Source organism: Gossypium raimondii, chromosome 13 (genome assembly GCF_025698545.1).
Source record: "Gossypium raimondii isolate GPD5lz chromosome 13, ASM2569854v1, whole genome shotgun sequence".
NCBI lineage: Eukaryota > Viridiplantae > Streptophyta > Magnoliopsida > Malvales > Malvaceae > Gossypium > Gossypium raimondii.
Genome location: NC_068577.1, coordinates 57967105 through 57990916, shown reverse-complemented (window position 1 = coordinate 57990916; position 23812 = coordinate 57967105). Strand labels below are relative to the sequence as shown.

General features: G+C 32.7%; 6 protein-coding genes across 6 annotated transcripts; 5 read left to right on the top strand and 1 right to left on the bottom strand.

The window, feature by feature from the left end:
• The first annotated feature begins 799 nt into the window (after positions 1-799).
• LOC105784048 (pleckstrin homology domain-containing protein 1) lies at positions 800-1437 on the top strand. Its single transcript, XM_012609822.2, has one exon. The coding sequence runs from the start codon at positions 886-888 to the stop codon at positions 1321-1323; it is 438 nt and encodes a 145-aa protein (XP_012465276.1). The 5' UTR covers positions 800-885; the 3' UTR covers positions 1324-1437.
• Positions 1438-4474: 3037 nt separating this feature from the next.
• On the top strand, positions 4475-6914 carry LOC105782073 (UDP-glycosyltransferase 71D1). The gene is made up of 3 exons (XM_012606555.2): positions 4475-5912; positions 6289-6679; positions 6769-6914. Exons 1-2 carry the CDS (start codon positions 4475-4477, stop codon positions 6297-6299), a joined length of 1449 nt encoding a protein of 482 aa, XP_012462009.1. The 3' UTR covers positions 6300-6679; positions 6769-6914.
• Positions 6318-7781, top strand: LOC105781738 (UDP-glycosyltransferase 71K1-like). Its single transcript, XM_012606247.2, has one exon. The coding sequence runs from the start codon at positions 6318-6320 to the stop codon at positions 7779-7781; it is 1464 nt and encodes a 487-aa protein (XP_012461701.1).
• A 957-nt stretch (positions 7782-8738) lies between these two features.
• On the bottom strand, positions 8739-11258 carry LOC105782075 (E3 ubiquitin-protein ligase AIRP2). The gene is made up of 5 exons (XM_052626235.1): positions 11033-11258; positions 9936-10086; positions 9785-9855; positions 9484-9732; positions 8739-9170 (listed from the first exon to the last, which is right to left on the bottom strand). The coding sequence occupies exons 1-5, from the start codon at positions 11098-11100 to the stop codon at positions 8960-8962; spliced, it is 750 nt and encodes a 249-aa protein (XP_052482195.1). The 5' UTR covers positions 11101-11258; the 3' UTR covers positions 8739-8959.
• Positions 11259-13659: 2401 nt separating this feature from the next.
• On the top strand, positions 13660-17958 carry LOC105782070 (protein DAMAGED DNA-BINDING 2). The gene is made up of 11 exons (XM_012606551.2): positions 13660-14038; positions 14899-14989; positions 15114-15241; positions 15611-15733; positions 15851-15939; positions 16049-16169; positions 16279-16370; positions 16476-16605; positions 16696-16944; positions 17024-17220; positions 17487-17958. The coding sequence occupies exons 1-11, from the start codon at positions 13841-13843 to the stop codon at positions 17704-17706; spliced, it is 1638 nt and encodes a 545-aa protein (XP_012462005.1). The 5' UTR covers positions 13660-13840; the 3' UTR covers positions 17707-17958.
• Positions 17959-18506: 548 nt separating this feature from the next.
• On the top strand, positions 18507-21588 carry LOC105782076 (uncharacterized). The gene is made up of 5 exons (XM_012606560.2): positions 18507-18684; positions 18787-18935; positions 19027-19075; positions 20216-20358; positions 21280-21588. Exons 1-5 carry the CDS (start codon positions 18636-18638, stop codon positions 21364-21366), a joined length of 477 nt encoding a protein of 158 aa, XP_012462014.1. The 5' UTR covers positions 18507-18635; the 3' UTR covers positions 21367-21588.
• The last annotated feature ends 2224 nt before the right edge of the window (positions 21589-23812 follow it).

The following is a 23812-nucleotide window of genomic DNA, read 5'->3' as shown; positions in this document are numbered from 1 at the left end:
ATAAGATTGGTGTTCAAAAATTACTCTATTTGATAATTATTAAGTCAAGTTTGAGTTTAAGCAACTAATCTAATTAACTTTAAGTTTAGTAATACTCAACTCAAACGGTTCATGAACTTTATCGGATTTTTCATTTTTAACATATATTTAAAATATTTTATATTATTAAATCGTGTTATTGCTCATAACATATTATTAGCCATATGCTTAATTATCGAGTCGAGTTTAAACTTAAATGCATACGAACTTTATCGAGCTCGGTACAAAACTTAGAATCAAGCTTTAAATTCAAAAATTAATAGAGCTAAATTCTTAAAAAATTCAAAACGTACAAATAATATAAAATTTTAAAGTATATTTTAATAAAATTATTACACATTATCAACAAAGAAAAAGAAACTTAAATTAAATACATTTTAAATTAATAAAGCTTTGGCATGTTCCGTAAAAGTTGATCGGGTCAATTAGATTGAAAGCTAATCGAGGTATGAGTTTAGAAAGAGATAATAGACCAATTAATTTATAAACCGACACAAACCAATAAAACTAATTTTTTAATATTTTTTATTTTTATAAATTTTTAATAATCCATTTTATCAAACCACATAAATCAATTGGATCGATTCTAAAATTATTTAAGACCGAGGATTTAAGACTTTAAATGCTAAATACTCAAGTTCAAGTTTCACAGTATATAAACGTATATATATCTTTGACCTCACATGGGTAAATGCACGTATCTATCACATAAACGTCGACGTTTTGAAAAAGACGAAAGGCATCTTCGACCGACTCCCATTAACCAAAAAAAAAGAAGAAAAAATCCAAATCTAATTCCACATCTCACTCAAAAACACGCCATTTTCCTCTCCCTTCCTTCAAAAAATGGAGAATCTATGGCGAGCAGCAACGGGTCAGGACCCGAATCCCGATGATTATAAAGGCGTCGAGTTCTGGACCAACCCGGAACGAGCCGGTTGGTTAACCAAACAAGGTGATTACATCAAGACTTGGCGACGCCGTTGGTTCATCTTGAAACAAGGCAAACTGTTATGGTTCAAGGATCCGACTTCGGTCAGCCGCCGATCTTCTCCTCGCGGTGTTGTTTCAGTAGGATCTTGCCTTACCGTCAAAGGAGCTGAGGATATCGTCAATAAGGCATTCGCTTTTGAGCTCTCCACTCGAGATTCCACCATGTATTTCATCGCTGATACGGAGAAAGAGAAAGAGGATTGGATCAATTCGATCGGTCGATCTATTGTTCAACATTCGAGATCCGTTACTGATTCTGAGATCGTCGATTACGATAGCAAAAGCAGGTGATTTTTCTGAATTTTTTGCTCTCTTTTTTAATTTTAATTTTCGTCTTTTTTTTAATATGTGCTGTAAATTTTGGTTTGTAGAAATAAAGACTAAAAATACTTGTGCTTGCTTTAATTTTATGCACTCTCCTTAATATTTAAAAAAATTAATTGTGTGTTTTAGGAAAAATAGTACTAAATTTCTCAAATTAATTGCAAGTTTAGGGTTAGTAATTATTATAATGAAGAATTTGGTGTATAATTTCTTTTCACAATGAACAAGTTAATTATGTCTCTTATGAATAATTCACCAACTTCTGTATTGATTTGCATAATGTGATGCTTAAGATATGCTCTAAGTCTGTTTTAGTGTCTCTATTTTTGAATTTAAAATACAAATCTAATATTCTTGTTTATTACAAATATTCTTCTTACATGATTAATTGATTATCAAGTGAAAAAGTTATTATTTCAAAATATTACATAGCTAATTTGACAAAAGAATTTTGAGACGGTTAACTATTAGGTCTCAATTTTGAAATTTAAAAAGTAAAGGATTAAATCCCATTAAAAATAAAATAAAAATAAAGTGATTAAATTTTAAATATACAAAGGGGTTAGGACCATTTTAAATGGGCGTTTATTTTCTTTGTTTTTTTGTTTCATGTTACAGTATTTAATCTCATCGTCACTGTTGTTTTTACACTAATTATAAATAAACTCACTGGAACCTTTGGAGTAAGTTTTAACCATCTAAGATTTAAGTGGGTAATGAACATTGTTATTTAAAATGTGTTTGCTCCTTGTGGTGTGTTGTTCTTCATTTTCTTCACAATTTTGTTTTTGGGTCACTACCAATCTTATTTAGGTGTTTTACTTTTGAATATATCATATCTCGTTCTTACTAAACGAGTGGAAGAAGACTACTCTGTCGAATTACGTTTTTATAGAAGTAACTAATTGTGTTCTAGTTTTTATTTTTCTATGTTTTTCATTTTTAACTAGTCCACAAGCTCGCCTCACTCGAAAAAATTAAATTGCAACAAACGAAAAAATATGAAGACCGATTGTATAAATTAACTTAGAATTTTTGTTTGAAATGGTGATTTAACGTGCCACATCAGTTTACTGTTTATCATTAACAGAAACTAACGGCTCAGTGACTAAAATGTTACAACGTGATAACATAAGTGACTAAAACGTAACATTTCAAACATAAGTGACTAAAATGTAATACGAGCTAAACAAAAGTGACTATTTTGATAGTTTACCCAAATAGCATATCTAATCAATTAGAATTAAAATTAATTCAACACAATGTAATAAAATCAAAATCTTGGATATAATTTACACATGATGGGATTTGAAACTAAAATAACTTGACGATTGCCAAAACACGAGACTTGAACTCTAACAATTCAAGGTCCTAAAGCTTTAGCATTTGCCAAAATGTCAAACATTATTCAATCCTATAGATGAAGGATTTGTATGAAAGAATTAAATTAAAATAAGAGAACGAAATGTTGAGATTTAAATTTTAAATGGAACGGTTTAAGGAAGGTGCTTTTTTTTTTTGACATTAGAATTGTTAATTACATGTAACTTGAAGATAAATTTAAGTATTTTAATGCTTCAATCCAACCGAAAAATTTAATCGAGTTCAAAGTTAAACAAGAAAATTAATTTCAATTTCTCAAAATTTGAGTTCAGAAAAATCGACTTTTATTTTATTGGTGTGTACTTTTATCCAACGTTGTTTAAACCGGAAATAATCAATCAATTAGACCAAAAATCGGTTGGGATATTAGTCCAGAAAAAAAAGATTAAATCAATTGACTCGTGAATCGTTCAAAATCGTGGATTAAAAAACTAGTGAACTTACCACTTATCTATTTAGCATTTTATTTTTATTTATTTATTTATTTAGAATAATCTCATTATATGTTCTGATTATATATGTTCTTTTTTACACAATGTCTAGAATTACTCATAGTCCCTCCCCAACTCATAAATAGGAAGATAATGCGTTTTAACGCACCCGAACCTATATCCTCCTACATTGACAATAATATCCATATCAATTAAACTAAGACTCGACCGACATCATTATATTTTTAAATTAATTACAATGTCAAAAGGGACTACCATAAATTATCTTACCATTCGTGCATTTCATTGCCAATAATTTAACTTTTTTTTTCATAAATTTCCGCTACATATTAATATCAAAATAATCGTTTACAAAAATCAACATACAAATACGAACAGCTTCGGTAAAATTTCAAATTTGTTTGATCACATCTTTCAAAACTAAACTTGAATTGTTTAACGTTTTACATTGAAATTTAACCTTTAAAAAAATTGAATTTGACTATTGAAGTCAACTTGTTGTTTTAATGAAAATATTGACTAAACTATTAAAATTTTAAATATTGCAATTCACATGAAAATCCATTTTGTTTCATTTTTATTTCAAATTTATGGACTTTTGTTATTTTTTAAAATATTTTTAAATTTATTTGTTGACGTGACATATAAGATCAATAGTGCTATGTTGACATAAAGCATACATGGACTGTCACACAGATTATCGTATCGATATTATCAAAAATAATATTTTAATCAATATTTTCATTTTAAAAAAATGAGTTGTCAATTGAGTCTTTGATTAGCATGAGCATTGTTATAAATGTGGGAAGATGTAAGTTCGAGTGCGTGAAGTGCATTATCTTACTATTTATGGGTTGGGGGACTATGAGTAGTTCTAGGTATTGCATCAAAAAGAACAGATATGATCAAAACCTATAATAAGATTATTTAAATAAATAAATGAGTTGACTCTCTCAAATTTAACTAAAAAATAAGGATCAAATTAACAAATGATTAAACATTAAAGGTTAAAATTGTGATTATGACTAAATTCAATGTCTAGAAACCAGTTAAAACTGTTAAGATGTTTGAAAAATAGCAACTTATTTTTTATTTATGAATTATACAGCAAAATATATTTTAACTAAAAACATGGAAATCATTAAAAAAACTAAAAACATGGAATTAAAAAAAAACAACAACAACGAAGATATCATTTTTTTTTTAATTTCCAAACAAGCATCCATTATTTAAACTCTCATTCTCTCTATTAAGTTTCAGTACGAACTTTTACATCAATAAAAATGAAGAACGTAGAGCTAATATTCGTTCCACAAACAAGCAAAGGCCACTTGATCCCAATTCTCGAATTTGCAAAGCGTCTCGTTGATCACGATAACCGGATTTTGATCACCATTGTTCTCGTTAAATCGCCTTTTGATTCTTTCGCCAATGCTTATATCGAATCAATCAAGGCCTCGAGGCCCGACCGATTCAAATTCATCAATGTTCCTTTGATTGTTGATCATCATCGGCAGTCGTTTGAAGACCACGTCATTGATCTTATGGAAACGCACTTGCCGCTTTTGAAAAACGTTGTCACTGACATTTCTTCGTCAAAATCAAGTTTAAATTCGACGACTTTTACAAGGTTTGTTTTCGATTTGCTGTTTGTACCACTGGTCGACGTTGCTCATGAATTCAACATCCCTTCGTATATATTTTTAGCCGCTAATGCGGGGTTCTTGAGTCTTTTGTTCCACTTGACGACCCGACATAGTGAGACTCGAGATATCCCTGAGTTTAAACGGTCCAATCTGGACGAGTTGATCTCGGGATTTATCAATCCCGTCCCTTCTAGTGTTTTGCCTTCTGACTTGTTCGACAAGGATAATGGTTATCCTGCCTATATGATGATTGCTCAAAAGTTCAAGGCTGCCAAAGGGATTATGGTTAATACATTTGAAGAGCTTGAACCTTATGCTTTTAGCAATTTCTCCAATGGCAGAAATCCCCCGGTTTACTCTGTCGGGCCAGTGCTTGATATCAATTGTAGGCCTCACACTGAGTCGAACTTGGCTCAACACAAAAAAGTGATGAAATGGCTTGATGAACAGCCTCAATCATCGGTGATATTTCTTTGCTTTGGAAGCTTTGGGCGCTTTCTTGCACCCCAAGTCAAAGAAATAGCGCTTGGACTTGAGCAAAGCGGATACAGGTTCTTATGGTCCTTGTGCATGCAATCATTGTCAACGCCGCAACCATCACAAAACGATGCTCTAGGAGGAGTTCGTTACAATGAAGACATGTTTCCGGAAGGGTTCACGGAAAGGATCCAAGGGAAGGGGATGATGATATATGGGTGGGCACCGCAGGTGGAGATTTTAGCCCATGAAGCAATAGGAGCATTCGTATCCCATTGTGGTTGGAACTCAATCCTCGAAAGCTTGTGGTTCGGGGTGCCGATGGTAACATGGCCTATGTACGCTGAACAAAAAATGAACGCATTTAAAATGGTGAAGGAATTAGGGTTAGCGGTGGAGCTAAGACTCGACTACGAACAACTTAACATCGACAATGTTGTGACAGCCAACGAGATCGAAAAAGCGGTCAAGCAAGTAATGGATGATTGCAGTGGGGTTAGGCAGAAAGTGAAGGAAATGGCAAAAATTGCTAGGAAAGCAATTGTCAACGGAGGATCTTCGTTTCATTCGATCCAAAAATTGATTGATGATATGATAGGTAAGAATTGAGGAAATAATTTTTTTTTTAAATTTACAATTTTATTAATTAATTATATATTATGTTATATTTTATGTAGAACTTTTAAAAGATGTGAGTCGTATGATCAAATTAATTAATTTCACATTAATATATTATTACATCAATTAATATTACTTTTATTATTATCATATAATAATAAATTATTTTAATATAATTTAATAATATAATTAGCAATAATTTAAATTATTTATGAATTATTAGCTGGTATAATTAATGCAGGATATTTTAACTAAAAAAATGGAATTCCTTTAAAACAACGTGGATCTCATTTATTTATTTTTAAAAAACTTCCAAATATTTATCTATTATTTATACTCTCATTTTCTATATTCAGTTTCAGTATGAATTTTTGCATCAATAAAAATGAAGAAAGCAGAGCTAATATTTGTTCCACAAACAAGCAAGGGCCACTTGATCCCAATTCTCGAATTCGCAAAGCGCCTCGTTGATCACGATGATTGGATTTCGATCACCGTTGCTTTTGTTAAATCACCCTCCGATTCTTTCACCGATGCTTACATCGAATCGGTCAAGACATCGAAACTAGACCGATTCGAATTCATTGATGTGTCTCAACAAGAAGAACATCATTCTTTAGTTGTTGATCATCATTCGCAATCGATCAAATACCACGTCGATGCCCTCATGGAAACACATATGCCGCTTTTGAAAGACTTTGTCACTGAAATCTCGTCATCGAGATCGGATTTGGACACATTTACAGGGTTAGTTTTCGATTTGCTGTTTGTACCACTTGTCGACATTGCTCATCAATTTAACATCCCTTCGTATATATTTTTAACTGCCAATGCAGGGTTCTTGAGTCTTTTGTTCCACCTAACGACTCAACACGATGATACTTGGAATAGCCCTGATTTTAAACGGTCCTATCCTGACGAGTTGAGCTCGGGATTTATCAATCCCGTCCCTTTCAATGTTTTGCCTTCGGCTTTGTTTGACAAGGATAATGGTTATCCTTGGTTTATGATGACTGCTCAAAAGTTCAAGGCTGTCAAAGGGATTATGGTTAATACATTTGAAGAGCTTGAACCTTATGCTATTAGTGGTTTCTCTGATAGAGGAAGTCCCCCAGTTTATCCTGTTGGGCCAGTGCTAGATATCAATTGTAAGCCTTACACTGAATTGGACTTGGCTCAATGCAAAAAGGTGATGAAATGGCTCGATGAACAGCCTCGATCGTCGGTGATATTTCTTTGTTTTGGAAGCTTTGGGCATTTTCTTGCACCCCAAGTCAAAGAAATAGCTCTTGGACTCGAGCAAAGTGGATATAGGTTCTTATGGTCTTTGCGTGTGCAATCATTGTCACCACGGCAACCATCACGAAACGATGGATCGGGATGTGTTCATTACATTGAGGACATGTTGCCAGAAGGGTTCATGGAAAGGATTCAAGGGAAGGGGATTATGATACACGGGTGGGCACCGCAGGTGAAGATTCTAGCCCACGAAGCAATAGGAGGGTTCGTATCTCATTGCGGTTGGAACTCTATCCTTGAGAGTTTGTGGTTCGGAGTGCCGGTGGTAACATGGCCCATGTACGCTGAACAACAACTGAACGCTTTTAAGATGGTGAAGGAATTAGGGTTAGCAATAGAGTTAAGACTTGACTACGAAGAACTTAATGTCAGCAATGTTGTGACGGCCAACGAGATCAAAAAAGCAGTCAAGCAGGTAATGGATGACGGTAGTGAAGTTAGGAAGAAAGCGAAGGAAATGGCTGAAATTGCTAGGAAAGCAATTGTCAATGGAGGATCTTCATTCCTCTCAATTCAAAGATTCATTGAGGATATGATAGGTGAGAATTGAGAATTGAGTTGGTGTAATGGAGTTTAGTAATGCTTCTAATAAGTACTTTTGCTACAAAAATATTCCTAAACAAGTTGTTTTTTTAGAGAAAAAGTGTTTCTCCCAAGTTAAAAAATTGGCCCAAAAATATTTTTTTTCAAAAGCCGAAAATTTTAACTTCTCTTAAAAAGTGTTTTTTTTCTCAGAAGCACTTTTGAGAAGCATGCCATAATCTAATATATGTGTATGCATGTCAATGCAATAATATTTTAATGGAGAAAATTACAAAATTTTGGGGGTCAAAGTTAAAAATCATGTTAAAGATTAAAATAACTGACATTGACTTAAATAATTTTCTAGAGGGGTCAAAATTACAAATTCTTCCATTTAAAAGGGTTAAAAATTTAAATTGAAACATTAATTTTAAGAGGAACTAAAAGGAATATTATACCACTTACCCAACGACGAAGGCCCGACTTATCTCCGGTTACGCCCCTTGTGCCATCGTAGTTTACAGGCTTTGGCCACTCTTGTTTAAGTTGAATAATATAACTGTTAGTCCCTCGTAATCATCAAACATTCAATTTAAGTCCTTTTTAACAAAATTTTTACCTTTGACTCCTCAAAATTTTAAAATCTCTTTGCGGAAACAATCAAATGATTTAATCATAAAAGGTCAATAACTCAAACTTGTACAATTTAAATAAAAATTATTTAAACTTAAATTGACTTAAATCCAAAATAGCCTTAACCCAAAATGATTTGAATGCAAGTATAAATTTTATATTAACCCCCCCAAACAACCCGACTAAAGAAACTTGAATAACCGAAACTCAAAATGAACAAAAACCAAAACAACACAAATTTGAAAAAACCCGAAACCGATCCATGTCTGAAATAATCCAAACCCTAAAGCTTTGCTCGGTACAAAGGATAGATACGGTGGAGATGAAATTTTGTGTTAAAATGCTCAACATCAACAACGAAATAGCAGTAGATATCATCAGGAAGAAAATCGACCTCGATTTTACGAGAACGAAAGATCGGTCATAAGCTCGTCAGCCACTGGAAATCATGGAGGCTTGAACCAGAAATCATTTACATTTTTAAACGGTAAGTATGATAGGGGTATACATATCATGCTAGTTATTATATACAGGCAGTTTAATCTGCCTCGTATGTATAAGAAGTCGGGTTAACTAACGAACATGGACGTCAAAGGGAGCAAATACAGGATCCGGAACGATGAGGGGCAATCTGTCAATGTACGTGAAGAGCCTCTTACGATTCTCTCTAAGGATCGACGATAACTCGGTGATCTCGCCTTGTTCTATGTAAATCCAAAGGTCACTAGAGTCGACCTTTTCGAGACTGTCCCGACAAAACGGACAGGACTGAGACCGGTCATGCCTGAAAAACAAGAAAGAAATACAACAACATTAGAACATTTTGAACATGAATCGTGAAGAGCCTCGTGAATGGAAACCGCTTATATAGCTTTCCTTGTCAAACCCAGGTTTGGGTATGACTCGGAATGTGGCCAAGAAGGGGATTAGATCCTCGAAAAACATAGGGATACCCCTAACCGTATTACCCGAAAAAAGATTGTACTCGAGAATGTATGATATCATCCCAAATAACAGCTCCGAATAATCGAACTACTCTACGAGAAGATAAGATGGCTATATATTTACGGACTCGGTTTAGCCTACAAACGAGTTACCAATCCTTGTAACAATTCAAACACATAGAATGGCTGCAATTAGGTAACACGACGAGACCGTTCATCTCCATGCAAATCGAGCATTCGTCTTCCCTTTCACAGTCGATTTCCGAGATCTTCCCCCTTGCGGATTCATCCTTCCTACGGTACCTTACGGTACAAGCTTCTTTCTGTTTTCGATCCTCCAAATCAGTGATTCCTCTTTGAAGTTGCAATAAAGAAGGAAATATTACCGCACGAAAAAGAAAGCTAATGAGAACCCGGATTTTACTTAAAACGAGCTAAGCAATCCCGTCGGAACTCACCATAAAATTCTCTAATGCTGGCTTTCCTCTCGTAAACGGACATGGTGGTCTTGCCATCAGCATAGGTCTGTCTTGATCCATCAGATTACGATTTCAAGAATAAAAAGATAATTTTGTCGAAAATTGTATGGCGGGAAGAAACATTACCATATAAATATGTATATTGAGTAAACCCAGGGCACCGGCGAGTTGAATATCAGTCCATTGAACAAGGAAAAGGAAAAACTGAGCGGCTGAACTGTAGGACAGTCTCATTTGAAGACGTGCTCCGTCTCTTTCCCTTGGATAATCTAAAGCCCTGAAAATGGACCGATAAAAACACAGGGTTAACCATCAAGCTGGGCCGATGATAAAGCAAAAAGAATGTCGAAATGAATGTCATTACTCGTGTTCGGCACCCGTAAATCTTTAACATTAGTAGGGATTACTGATGTTTTAGTAATATTCACTTGGTTCGGCATTGTAACAGATACAACTTTAAGGACAATGTTCAATGATGTCCTATCGAGTATATGTGAAACATAATCCTCCATTGTCTTGCCGATTATTGTGTACCCAATATCCATATTCCAAGCATGTGCATCATACACACACACACATATTCATCCATCCATTCATACACATAAATACATACAGACAATACATACATGCCTAAACAGGGGCGAATCTGAGAGGGGGGCCTTGGCACCCCTCAAATGGAAAATTGCACTTTATCCCTCAAAATGATAAAATCATAGACTTAAATTTTAATCTCTCAAATTTTTATTAAAAAAAAATTGCATTCACCCCTGCTTAGAAATACATACATACATACATACATACATACATACATACATGCATGCATGCATGCATGCATGCATGTATACGTTTTGGAATGAATGATAAGCTATGCTGGAATAGAATGTTGAGAATAACTTCAATAATCTGCTTTGAAACCCTTTATTGTCAAACACAAAGTGCAGAAACAATCAACCCCACACAAAATTAACAACAATCATTGGAGATTTAGAGAGAAACCCATAATTTTTTAATTAAAATTTCGACCTTTTTTTAAATATAAATTCCTTTACATCACCTTTTTTTCCCCTTAAAAAGAAATTGCAAGTCAAAAGTCCTCAAGCAATCACAGTAGCAGAGAAAATACTTAATACATAAATAGAAAATCATAGCAAATAAAATATATATGTATATATATATATAAATAAATATAATCACGTAAAAAGAGAGGGAAAAAAAGGTCATACAGAGTATTGGCATGTTGAATATCAGCTTCGAGCGCTTTGAATGAATCCTTGAAAGACAACTTTCTCATGACCGGTTATGTTCCCGGAAAAAAAATTCCCATCAAACAAACACAAAAAGATCAAGTAGCTAAAAGAGAAAACCCGCTTTCCCAAAGAAAAACTCCAAATAAATTTATAGTTTTGTAATTTCGTTAATTGCAATCTAAGAACACTGTCGGAGTACTAAGATGCCTTAAAAGCGAAGGGGACAGTGGTTGAGAAATTACGGTGCTGTCCTCGTCTGAACTTAATCCACTAATGACTTAGGACAAAGAAAGAAATATGGTGACGTGGGTGATTATTATTGGTTAAATTAAATGGGGTTCGCGTGAGGTTGTCAGTAGAGAATCCACTAAAACCCTTGTGGCGGCGCCTAGAGTTTTTCTTTTGTAAAACCAATAAATAATTAATAAAATTAAATAAAAAGCTTGGGTTTATCCGAATGGTAGATATTTTAAGATTTACAGTCATAATTAAGATGTGTATTGAGGAATTAATTATGGTTTAATTATAGATAATCTTTCCACAGTCCATTTTCAAGGAATTAAATTTTAATAATTATATGTACCGATCATATCTAATTTTTTATATAATATTTAGAATTAAGCATATCTTCTCTCGCAACTCATAAATAAAAAGATAACGTCTCGAACCCATATTTTTTTACATTGACAGCAATATCATAACAATCGAGCTAAGTCTCAATTTATCATAAAATTGTTAACTATAATAAAATTCAAACCACAACATACATATGCAAATTATTGAATAAAAAACATTTTTTTATATAAATTTAATTTATAACATATTTTATAACATATTATGTCATGAAACATGGGGATTCTTGCTATGAATCAGCCATATTCTCAACTAAGGTTTGTCCTTTAATGGTCGGTTCTCCTAATCCATTTTAAATAATAGCAAGGGAATCAAAATGCAAATTCAACCCCCTTTTTATATGTGTACATATGTAATGGAAGAACTTTCGTGCTTTTAATGGGAACTAGAGTATAATAATAAATATGAACTAAATCAATAGACCGGGTTAATGTTGGATCTAAATATGATATTAATGTATTTTGTTTTTTATTTATTTTAATTTAATTAAAATAAAAATTTAAAATTTTGTCCAAACCATCATATATTTACAAATTATTAATCAAGCCCATTTTAAGCTAGTACGTAAATTTATATTTACTTTAATTTAATATATAATAATGATATATTTTTAATTTGTTATAATTTTATATATAATCATCTTGATTTTTAATTATTTATATAGATTTTAAATTTTACGTATTATAAATTATATAATATAAAATATTACAAACTTTAAAAACGGGTCGAGCCAAATTCTAACCATATTTTAAATAGACTTAATTTTTACCTAATTTCAATTTTCAGACTCAATATTTTTATTCAACCCTACTAAATTTTAAGCGAGCCTTTGGACTTTAACTGACAAGTTACTGCCACACATTGTAAGAACTAATTCATGCATATTTTACATTGTTAAGTTAAAAAAAAAGGAGCATTCTATTTTTTCTAAAGGTCAAAATTTGTTATTAGTCTTAGTATTATGGATAAGTTGCAGATTTGACCTTTTACACTTTAATTTGGTTATTTTTTAAAATTTTTGTAATTTTGAAATTTTAATAATAACTCGAACAATTGTTGTTAAATTCGTAAGGTTAAATGTTGTTATTTCTAAATTTTATACGCCAAATGTATTATCATATATATAATGTCATGCTAACTTGTTATATTCATATAATATTAATAAAATATGTCTATTTTAGTTAATTTTAGAAATAAAAAGTATAAAGATTAAAAATATCAAATTAAAAATGGATTAAATCCACAACTTACTCATATTACACTATTAATAGCATAATTTGACTGAACAATTTAATCATTACTATTCGGGTTGAGACTAAAATTTCCAAATTCAAAAATACGAAAAGTACATATAGCACAATGATTGTTAGCAAAATTCAATCTATTCGGTAAAAGTATTATGGAGACTCATATACTAGGAGTTATATTGTATTTTACCCATTTTATTCAAAATAATGGGTAAATTAGTCATTGTATGATAGATCAAAGAGAAAATTAGTTATTTCTATTAAAATATTCATCGTTTTATTATTAAAATCTAATTTGATTGACAAAATAACTAAATAATTACACATGGCGTATCGTTTGTACTTCATGCTGCCAAATAAGAATAAATTTTTAATAATAAAAATAAATAAAAATTTTAACAAATAAATCAAATTGCTTTAAGATCTAACGTTTAAAATCTAACTTAGCCATTTTTTGAGTGTAGAGAACGAAATGTAATTTATTATTCGTACTAGGGCCTCCAGTATACTTTTCCCAACCTATTCCAAAAAGGTCACAGGTCTAACGCGGCACCGTTTTGAAAGCTCCACGTGGGAGACACCTAGCGGCATAAAACGAGCACGTCATCTCCCGCCACGAACCCAAACGTAATCCCGAAACTAACCCCAACTTCACAAAACCCTTCATCCGTACCACAGTAAGGACAATTCAGTAAAAGCAAACAACACGTGTGCGTCGACGTTCCAATTACTCCGACGCAAAAGTCGGTTCTTTTTCCTCGCATACATTTTCCCTCTTTTTGCCCCAAAAAGATCAAAAAGACACTTTGATTTCCTCCTTTTCTTTTTTCAATTTCCTCTTATCCGATCACTGTATTGTCTTCAGTTATCGTTTTTTGAATTTGGGTTTTCTTTTTGGGAAAAAATGGCACCGCAAGTAAGAAGAACGGCGTTCCCTAAGGTACTTATTGAGAGAGATACAGACTCTGAACAAAGCTCATCAGATGATGATGAGGAGGAAGAAGAACAAGAAAATGAAAACGAAGAGAAAACTGAGGAGTTTAATGATACGAAAAAGAAAGGAAAATCACCCATTACTATTAGCCTCAAGAAAGTTTGTAAAGTAAGTACACTATAGTTCTTTTTTTTTTTTTTTTTGCATTTAAATGGTTACATTTTTTCTAGAGAAAAACATGTTGAGTGGAGTTCGATTTATTTTCGGAAAAGTTTTTGAAGTGTGGTATGTTCGGGTCCGATAAATCCCTCAATGTATCGTTATTGTCCCCTGTACGTTTTTGTTTTTCGACTCTTTGGACAGCTATAGTGTTTGAAAAAGCCGCTTAGACTGCAGGTTGATAGAGCTAGTGTCTTTTCGGAATGGACCGTAAGTGGCATGGTCACCTATCAAAGAAATGATGATCATTTACCATCGATAGGGTTTAAACTTCTATTGAATTCAGGCTCTTCATAGAGTTGGGAGACAAAACTTTCGAAGAATTCGTCGGTTACGAATCAACTGTACTTTGCGTACTTGTTTGAAGGAATTGGCCTCCCCTTAAAGTGTTTATATATATATATATGAAAATTGTAAAATTTTGGTGAAGTTTAGGTGATTAAGAAAACGGGTCACGTGGCCGGGTCCGGAGTTGATGAATCTCTCAACGAGTCGGTATTGTCTTTGGGTCGAGTGACCATAGAGTGAGAGCGCGTAATTAGAATGGAGCATGCTTGTCGTGCGGTTACCATTTACCTACCAAGTAAATGGTGTCATTTGCCATGGTAGTGTTTGAACCAATATAGGCATTCTGAGTTTTTCCAAAGTCTGGGAACAAAACCCGACTTGACTAAAGATAATACCAATTCATTGAGTGGTCTATAACTTCGAGCAAGCTATACTTCATAAAATTTCTCCGAAAAGAGTTGGTTTCCCTCAACAAAGTATATATATATATATGCAATTTGTAATATTTTGGTGGGGTTTAGGTGTGTAAGAAAACGGGACATGAAGCTGGGTTTAAAGGAGCTACCTATATTGATTGCCCAATGAAACCTTGTTTTCTTTGCAAAATGCCTGGTAAGTTTCTTAAACAACGTGTAATTGTTGTGAAATGATGTTCTTTTGAAAAGATTCTACTGTATTTATGTTGATGATGTTTTTTTTTTTTGGTTGATTGTTTGTTTTACAACATTTTGTGAAGGTCATACTACAATGACATGTCCACATAGAGTTGCTACAGAGCATGGTGTTGTCCCTGCACCCCATGTAAATACTCAGAACCCCGTGGAATTTGTGTTCGAGCGACAACTTAAACCTAGAATTACCCCGGTGAGTTCTCTCTTTGGTAGCGTTTCGTCGAGTTCCTTTTGGCCTGAATCGGGCAGTTGTGGTTTCAAGATATACCTGTTACTGGCATGTGCTCGTTGATTGCTTTTTTTTTTATTCGTTCCATGCATCAAGCTGGCGAATGTGATCCTGGATCAAGTCAGTTGTGCTGTTATTTGATTTGTAATTCAATTGTATTGTGAGAATTGAGTTTGTAAATCCTGTGCGTGTGTGTGTTTGGATTGTGTTCTTTGACGAATGTTGTCATTTTGAAATGTCATTGTAAATTGGGCGTGAATTGGGCTGTTGTGGTTTCGAGGTATATCCGTTACTGGCGCATGCTTGTTGATTGCTTTCTTATTCATTACGTAGATCAAGCCGGCGTATGTGATCCCGGATCAAGTCGATTGTGCTGTTATCCGATACCACAGTAGAAGAGTAACGTGTTTGGAGTTTCATCCCACTAACAATCACATCCTTTTGTCTGGAGATAAGGTCAACCCAGTCTTAAGCAAGAAGTTCTTACTCTGTTTAAATTTATATTAATTCGAGAATATCTCGATTCTGATTCTCTATTCATGTCTCTCTTTTCTGTTCTAATTCGTTTAATAGAAAGGACAACTCGGAATTTGGGATTTTGCAAAAGTGCATGAAAAGACGGTTTACGGAAACATACACTCTTGCATACTCAATAATATGAGGTGAACGATCCTTGTCTGAACTCTGTATTTTGTCTTTCGCGTGCTGCTTCGTGTAAGAAAAGATTTTTATGGAAATACTGTATTTATTCTTGAATCCAAACCGTTGCAGGTTCAGTCCTTCAAATGATGGTATGATATATGCTGCATCTTCGGATGGAACCGTCAGTTGCACAGACTTAGAGACCGGGATTTCATCGACTTTAATGAATCTTAATCCAGATGGTTGGCAGGTAATGATTCAAGTTTCTTTAACCTAAGAGACAGATTTATGCTTTATGCATTCGAAATATGCTTTTTTCAATATATTATTGAGCATGACTGATAGTTGTACCATTCTAGGGTCCGGGGAGTTGGAGGATGCTTTACGGAATGGATATCAACTTGGAGAGAGGTGTTGTGCTTGTGGCTGATAACTTTGGTTTCCTCTACTTGTGAGTAAATTTCTTACCGATGCAAAGCCAGGAAGCACCCCGAGTATGAATCTATGAGTTTGTTATGCTCGAATTTCATTGAAATTTTTGTTATGACATATATAGGGTTGATAGTCGCTCCAACAGCCAAACCGGGAAGGCAATAATGATCCATAAGAAAGGAAGTAAAGTCGTCGGTCTACACTGTAATCCTTTTCAACCAGATCTTTTGTTGAGTTGTGGAAACGATCACTTTGTAAGACTATTAATTTCATCACTGTGCTCGGTTTTTGTGTTTTATTTTGCACGGTACTCTCGTGACAACCAAACATCGCTCTTATCATAGGCCCGTTTGTGGGATATGCGTCGATTAGAAGCTGGATCTGTTCTTGCTAATCTCGAGCATAGACGTGTTGTGAACTCCGCCTATTTCTCTCCATTTTCTGGGACTAAAATCCTTACCACGTCTCAAGATAATCGCCTTCGCATATGGGATTCCATCTTCCGGGATTTGGACTCACCGAGTCGGGAAATCGTACATAGTCATGATTTCAATCGGCATTTGACTCCTTTCCGAGCTGAATGGGATCCTAAGGTCATAAAACCGGAAACTGTTATTGTTTTACGACACATCTCTTTTATATTTAATGATTCCCTTGTTCATTTTTGTGCAGGATCCATCAGAATCTCTAGCTGTTATCGGTCGTTACATAAGTGAAAATTATAACGGAACTGCTCTACACCCTATCGATTTCATAGACATAAACACGGGGCAATTAGTAGCCGAGGTTATGGACCCGAACATTACTACTATCACTCCCGTGAACAAACTACATCCACGAGACGATATTTTGGCATCGGGTAGTTCAAGGTCGGAATTCTTTCTCTGTTTTTTTACTCTTATATAAGAATTCTTTCAATCCGATTTTGCAAAGCAACGATTAAACAAAACGATTACACCGAATACTTCAGTCATCATTGCCATCGGCTATTAGTCCCTTTAGATTTTAGGAAATCAAGTTAGTATAATGATAAAATTGCATTTTGATACCTCAAAAACAATTATTTATTTTTTACTCCCTAAAACAATTTCCTGGCTTCGCCATTAGCCATCTAACTTCAATCATTTTTCTTTAGGTCTCTTTTTATTTGGAGACCAAAGGAGAAGTTTGACGTTGCGGAACAGTCAGATACGAGGAAAATCATCATCTTTGGAGGAGATGAGAAAAAGCGGGGCAAGAGGTCAAAAGATGATTACGATGATGATTCCGATGATGATAAATTCAACGTCAAAGGCAAAAACGTAAAGGTCAAGAAACCCGTAAAGCAAATGACTCATCGAAAGGCGAAGCGCTGAGTCGAGAACATCATTGTCATAGATGGAAACTACGCTTCTTTTTGTTTTGGTTTTGTTGATAGCTTCCATCAACTATATATAATCTTGGTATCAGATCACTAATTTTGCCTAACGGTCAGTGATAAAAGTAGTTTTTAAAGTAGCATTTAGCTCGAATCGGTTGATTGAACTATTTGAACTAAAATCGATTTCTATTCCGATTTAGTGTATATTTGAACGGTTCGAAGTAAAATAGGTTTTGATTAAAAAAAAGTTAATATTTATCTTTTAATATTTTATTATATTTTTATAGAATATTTACTCTTTGATTTTGTTTGTGGAATTTAAAATTTTATATCAAATATTTTATGTATTTTATTTTAAAATAGTCATGAAATGAACTTAAATTAAACAAAATAATTTAATAGTTATAACATTTAGATTTGAAATTTAAAATTTTAAAAAGTAAAAGATTAAATTTTTAAAATAAAAGTGTAAAGGCTAAATTTTAAATTTATAAGAAGTATAGGTACTTATAATATAATATAATTTTTGAAATTTCATCTTTCATTTAACATTTTAGAAAACAATTAGGTTTTTGGCTTCGTATTTTGGTGTGACATTTTAATGAAATTAATAATTGGAGTTATATTTTAAATTTATAAAGAGAGATTAGATTTTTAAAATAAAAATTAGGGATTAAATTTTAAATTTTCAAAAGAGTATAAACACTTAAAGCATAGTTGAACAAAAAAAAAAAAAGGAAGGATGAAAAAGTGAAAACATATGCATTCACAAATCAATTTAGTTAATTTACTTAAAATTTTTATCCTTAAGTATAAATTAAAAGTACATGATCTAGCGTATAAAATTTAAAATTCTCGCAAAAACCGTGAGAAGAAGAAAAAGGATCAGATAGGGACAAAAAAGAAGGTCCAAACCCTACAAAAATGGCGGAGAAATTGGCTCCTGAAAAACGACACAGTTTTCTCCACAACGGTATTCATATATTTCCTTTATCTTCATATTTCGATGGTTCTTCTCTTAGGTTTTCATGATTTGGAAGCTTAATTTCGTTTTTTTTTTTGTTGTAATTTTTAGGTGAAAAGGTATTTGAATGGGATCAAACCTTGGAAGAGGTGAATTTTTACATAAACTTACCGCCGAATGTTCACTCCAAGCAGTTTTACTGTAAGATTCAGTCCAAACATGTCGAAGTTGGCATCAAAGGCAACCCTCCTTATCTCAATGTTAGTTTATTTTAAAGTTAAATTGTTCATCATTTTGTTGAAGTTTGAGATTTTTTTTAAAACTATCTGATTTTTTTCATTTTCATGTTAGCATGATTTGTTCTCCCCAGTGAAGACGGATTCATCTTTTTGGACGCTAGGTATTTATCGTTTCAATTTTATTTTTTTGGGAATTCTTTAAGAACTTGAGAGCTTAATGATGAAATGGATCTGTTTTTTATTATTTATTTTAGTATTACTTCCATCAGATGATTGGAAACCCTTGTAGCAGAAGTTGGATTGCATTTTGCTCGCTCTACTTCAAAAAATGGGCAAATAAGTTAGATCAAATAGCAAACTAGTCCCTATACAAATGGATGAATTTTTTATCAGAAAAGACAGATTTGCTCTTTGATTTAACGTATGGGGACTAATTTGCTTAATTTTTTGAGTAAAGGGGCAAAATACAATCTGACACTTAGTGTAGAGGCATTTATGGTACTTTTACCTCAGATGATTATAAACTATGATCCAACTTTTAAATTAGTGCCTAAGTTTTAAAATGTTAATTAGATGTTTTGAAGTATATTTGAGGTCTTTCTATTAGTCCAATGGCAATTTGGGCATTAAAGGTTAGGTTGAATCTAACATGGAGCAAAGCAAACATATGGTTAAAATTTTAAGTATGCATGTACTTGCGAATGGTAAAGGGTAAGACCTTGGTATTTTGAGTGTCCAAGTTCGTGTCCCACCTTGTGAAAATTATGCTACTTAGTTGAGTGAGTGAGTTGGAGTAAAGTTATTCAGTTTAGTGCTTGTAATGATTGATTCTTATCTAAACTATTTATATAGTTGTAACTTCGAAAAGAAAAAAAAAAACATGTATACGAATTTCATAGATGGTCTGGATATGTGTTAAAAATAGACTGTCATTAAATTAGGAGCTTTTTTAATATCTTAGATCCAAGTTGTTTATGTGATGGGTACAAAATGTATTTAAAATTTGATTCACGTGCTTTAAATATGTTCCGTTTTAGATCCAAACTAATATTTAATTGCCCATGTTGACAGAAATACTTGATTGATTTGATATCGATACTTTGAGGACTCAATTGGATCGTTTTAAAGTTTGAGACTAATTAGAATCTACGTCATAATTCAGAGACTTTTGGTGCAATTAACCCCATATTTATTTATATCATTTTCAGTTGACTTCATTATATAGAATGATGAATTAGCACTTAAAACTTTTTAAGCTTTTGGAGTTGAGCTAAAGTGGGGGTTATTTGAATGTGTTTTAGAGGATGATATAATGCACATAACTTTGCAAAAGAGGGACAAGGGTCAGACATGGTCGTCACCGATACTAGGTCAGGGTCAGCTGGACCCGTATGCCACTGATCTCGAGCAGAAGCGGCTCATGCTTCAGAGGTTCCAGGAAGAGGTGAATCATGTGTTTCCCTCTTAAATTTGCTCTTAATGTTATGATTGCAGTTTTACGATCTATATGAATGATTCCATTGTTACAGTATCAACTCATTTTAATTGCTATCGCCAAACTTAATGTGTTTAGTCATCCATTCTTAAGCTCCGTTAAAAGACGTATATTTCCGTGTATGTCAATACATAAATTGTATCTATATCATGAAGCTGCAGCTTGTGAAGTCTGCTCAAGTCTCAATGCCGTATGCCCGTATGGGCTAACTTTGTGGTTCTTCTGTTTTTTGTTTCTTAGCATGCGAGAGAGAGTAAGAACCATGCTAATGACTCTAGACACCAGAGATGTAAAACATCGGTGATATAATCATATACCAGAATTGGATAGGGACATGTAGGTGTGAAGCCAAAAAAAGTTTAATGGGACCAGAATTGAATTATAAATTGGGGGAATGCAATTTTACCGTTTTTTAGGGTATCTAATTGTATTTTTACTATTTTGTGGGGCAAGGCCCCTGTCTGCCCCACTGGCACCGCCCCTAGGGATATGACTTCGTAATTAAACTCTAAATTGATCGCATATAAAGGAAGTGTCTTCCAAAATGCTTGCTCTTGGATTAGAATAAGATGTCTTCTATAAATGCGACTTGATAAGAGTGCCGGTTTTCTGCAGTGACCAACGGTGATAAGAATGCCGGTTTTATGTGTTTATTGTGGAATGTCTCGAGTTTTACCTTTTGACATCCGTGAAACATTTTTCAAGTTGTCGGTATCTTCTACTCATGCTCGCATGTCTGTAAAAGATGCATTTCATTAGAAACTCGCAATCCCACAATTGTTCATTTTAACGAGCAACTTGGAATCACATTCACATTTATATGTATAGCTTGCACATCACGGTAAACATTTATTATTATTGTTTTTGCAGAACCCGGGTTTCGATTTCTCCCAAGCTCAGTTCACGGGAAGCTGTCCCGATCCAAGGACTTTTATGGGCGGCATCAGTTCGGATTGACAGTCATCATATATAATGCCGGTTTGATCACTTACATTGTCCTGTTATTAAGTAAATAAACTATCTAATGTGCTTTCTCTTGCTTGTCGTAAGGCTTTGAATTAACTTATTGACTCGGCCATCAATTTGTGATATACAACGGCGTTTTATCACCATTGCTCAAATCTAATGTAAGAAAATTGAGTGTCTTATAAACCTTTATTGATCTTCTGTTGGACTTGACCTTAGTTGTTTTTATAATTTTTGGTGTTTGTAGTGGAGGGTAATCGGTCGGTTGGGTTAAAAATAAAAATAAAATACGACTTAATATTGATTAGTTCGGTCGATTAAATTGATTTGGGTTGTATTTGAATTTTGATTGAAGAATTATATATTATATATTTTAAAAATTAAAATTATACATTTAGGAAGTTAGTTAAGTTGGTTGTTTTAGTTATAAAACGACTTAATACGTTATTTGGTATTTGAGATTGATTTTTTTGGTATTTGTTTTATTTTTGTTTCAATCTGGTATTTGTTTTTGATAAAAGTTATAAATTTTAGTATCCAAAGTGGATGGTATTAATTTTTAATGTTTAGTTCATGTTTTTAGGGATGATTTAGTGAAAGTTAAATGTTAATGATATTAGGTTTGAATTTTTCATGATTTTATTAATAGGATAAATTTAGTATTAATTGTGAGTTCGTGTAATTTGTCAAATCCAGATCAATGAATTTAGTTTAGTTTGGTTTTAAAGTTGACTTGAAAACATTAAACTTAAATTGAACAATAAAAAGTTAACAGTTACTTTTAGGTACTAAAATATATATTTTAATCAAATACAGGTATTACATTGGATTAGAAAAGAACTCAAGTACCACACTAGAAAATTGAGTTTCACAAGTCCCTGTACGTTTTGAAAATTGAGAATTTAATCTCTGTACTTTTATTTCTTGAAATTTAATACTTTACTTTTTAGATTTTAAAATTTATGTCTAATTGTTAATATTTTACAAAGTCATTTTTAATTATATGGTTAGCAAAAGAGCACTTTTTTTATTTAAAAATATTACAATAACAAATTTAATAAATAGAGCTTAACAATATTAACACGTTCGTAAAAGTAAAAGGATTAAATTTTTAATTTTGAATTTACGATATATTTTAATCTATATATTAAGTCTTACAAAATTCATAACCGACCAATCAGGCTAAATCGAGACCAAAAAGCATTAAATTAAATTTTTTTATCGAATCATGTCACTTTAATGTTTTGATGCAAATAAGGTATTTTCCTTTGGTCATGACATAAAAGGTATATCAGGTTGCTTAGTCTCAAAGCATCATCCTAATTCCTACTCTTAATTAATTAGAAATAATTGAATTATTAAACGAACTAAACTAGTATAAGCTGGATTAATTAAAATGTTTAATATTTTAATTGCCAGCTGAAATTTTATAAAATAATTAATTGAATCGAATTAATAAGAATTTGTATCGTGCGATTTTTGGGTTATGACTTATTGGCTTTTGATTTTGATTTTATATTTTATATTTCAATTCATAATATGTTTTGCCCATTTCCTCATTGTATCACCAATTGCTTATTGTGTCCATTCTAATTGGATTTATAAATTTTATGTATACGCTAGACTTATATGAATATAATGATGTAAGAAATATATTTATAAAAAAATAATTAAGTTAAATATTATAGATAAAAAAATTTCTCGGTATATTTTTTATTTCGTAAAATGATTGATTATTTGGTAATTTTCTAAGTGAGTTAGGATTCTGTTTGATAACTGACATTAACTCAGTAAGTCATTAATATACAATATAGACAGCTCATAATCGGACTTTCACAAAACCTTTTTATTTAAATTCATTTAAGGTACTGATTGAGTCTTAGCTCGATTGGCATCGATATTGTTGCCAGTGTAGGGGGACACGGGTTTGAGTATGCTGAAGCGTATTATCCTCATTAATGTTGGGGAGGTGCTATGGGTAGTTTTAGGTATTGTATCAAATAATAGAGCAGATATGATAATAACCTATATTGAGATTAATGTTAAAAAAATATTTAAGGTAAACTATATTAATAGTCACCCAACTATGGTTTTTTTTTTTTTTGGCTTTTTTGGTCATCCAACTATGAAATGCTACAAAATTATAAGTCGACTATTCAAATTTGTCTTCTTTGATCACCCAACTATCTTGGATTTTTGGGTGTTTCTATTTTTTGCATTAGTCGGACGGTGACTAGAAAAGACAAAGTTGAATAGTTGGATGACCATTTTGAAACATTTCATAAGTGGTATTTTCAAATTATAGGAGTAAGTGAATTTTTTTTCAAGCGTTAGTGAGTTTGAATAGTTTTCTCTATTATTATACCCTAAGTTATTGATTGAGTTGTGTCACGAGTTAATCAAGTAAAGACCAATTAAGAAAAAATTTAAAAAAGTA

Excerpts from the sequence above, each read along its gene's own strand:
- LOC105784048 (XM_012609822.2), top strand. The coding sequence starts at position 886 with ATGGAGAATCTATGGCGAGCAGCAACGGGTCAGGACCCGAATCCCGAT.
- LOC105782073 (XM_012606555.2), top strand. The coding sequence starts at position 4,475 with ATGAAGAACGTAGAGCTAATATTCGTTCCACAAACAAGCAAAGGCCAC.
- LOC105781738 (XM_012606247.2), top strand. The coding sequence starts at position 6,318 with ATGAAGAAAGCAGAGCTAATATTTGTTCCACAAACAAGCAAGGGCCAC.
- LOC105782075 (XM_052626235.1), bottom strand. The coding sequence starts at position 11,100 with ATGAGAAAGTTGTCTTTCAAGGATTCATTCAAAGCGCTCGAAGCTGAT. Across the intron at positions 10,087-11,032 it reads ATTCAACATGCCAATACTCT|GGCTTTAGATTATCCAAGGG; the intron begins GTATGACCTTTT and ends GTCCATTTTCAG. Across the intron at positions 9,171-9,483 it reads TTGAATTGTTACAAGGATTG|GCATGACCGGTCTCAGTCCT; the intron begins GTAACTCGTTTG and ends CTTGTTTTTCAG.
- LOC105782070 (XM_012606551.2), top strand. The coding sequence starts at position 13,841 with ATGGCACCGCAAGTAAGAAGAACGGCGTTCCCTAAGGTACTTATTGAG. Across the intron at positions 16,945-17,023 it reads GAGCTGAATGGGATCCTAAG|GATCCATCAGAATCTCTAGC; the intron begins GTCATAAAACCG and ends ATTTTTGTGCAG. Across the intron at positions 17,221-17,486 it reads TTGGCATCGGGTAGTTCAAG|GTCTCTTTTTATTTGGAGAC; the intron begins GTCGGAATTCTT and ends ATTTTTCTTTAG.
- LOC105782076 (XM_012606560.2), top strand. The coding sequence starts at position 18,636 with ATGGCGGAGAAATTGGCTCCTGAAAAACGACACAGTTTTCTCCACAAC. Across the intron at positions 18,685-18,786 it reads ACACAGTTTTCTCCACAACG|GTGAAAAGGTATTTGAATGG; the intron begins GTATTCATATAT and ends TGTAATTTTTAG. Across the intron at positions 18,936-19,026 it reads GCAACCCTCCTTATCTCAAT|CATGATTTGTTCTCCCCAGT; the intron begins GTTAGTTTATTT and ends TTTTCATGTTAG.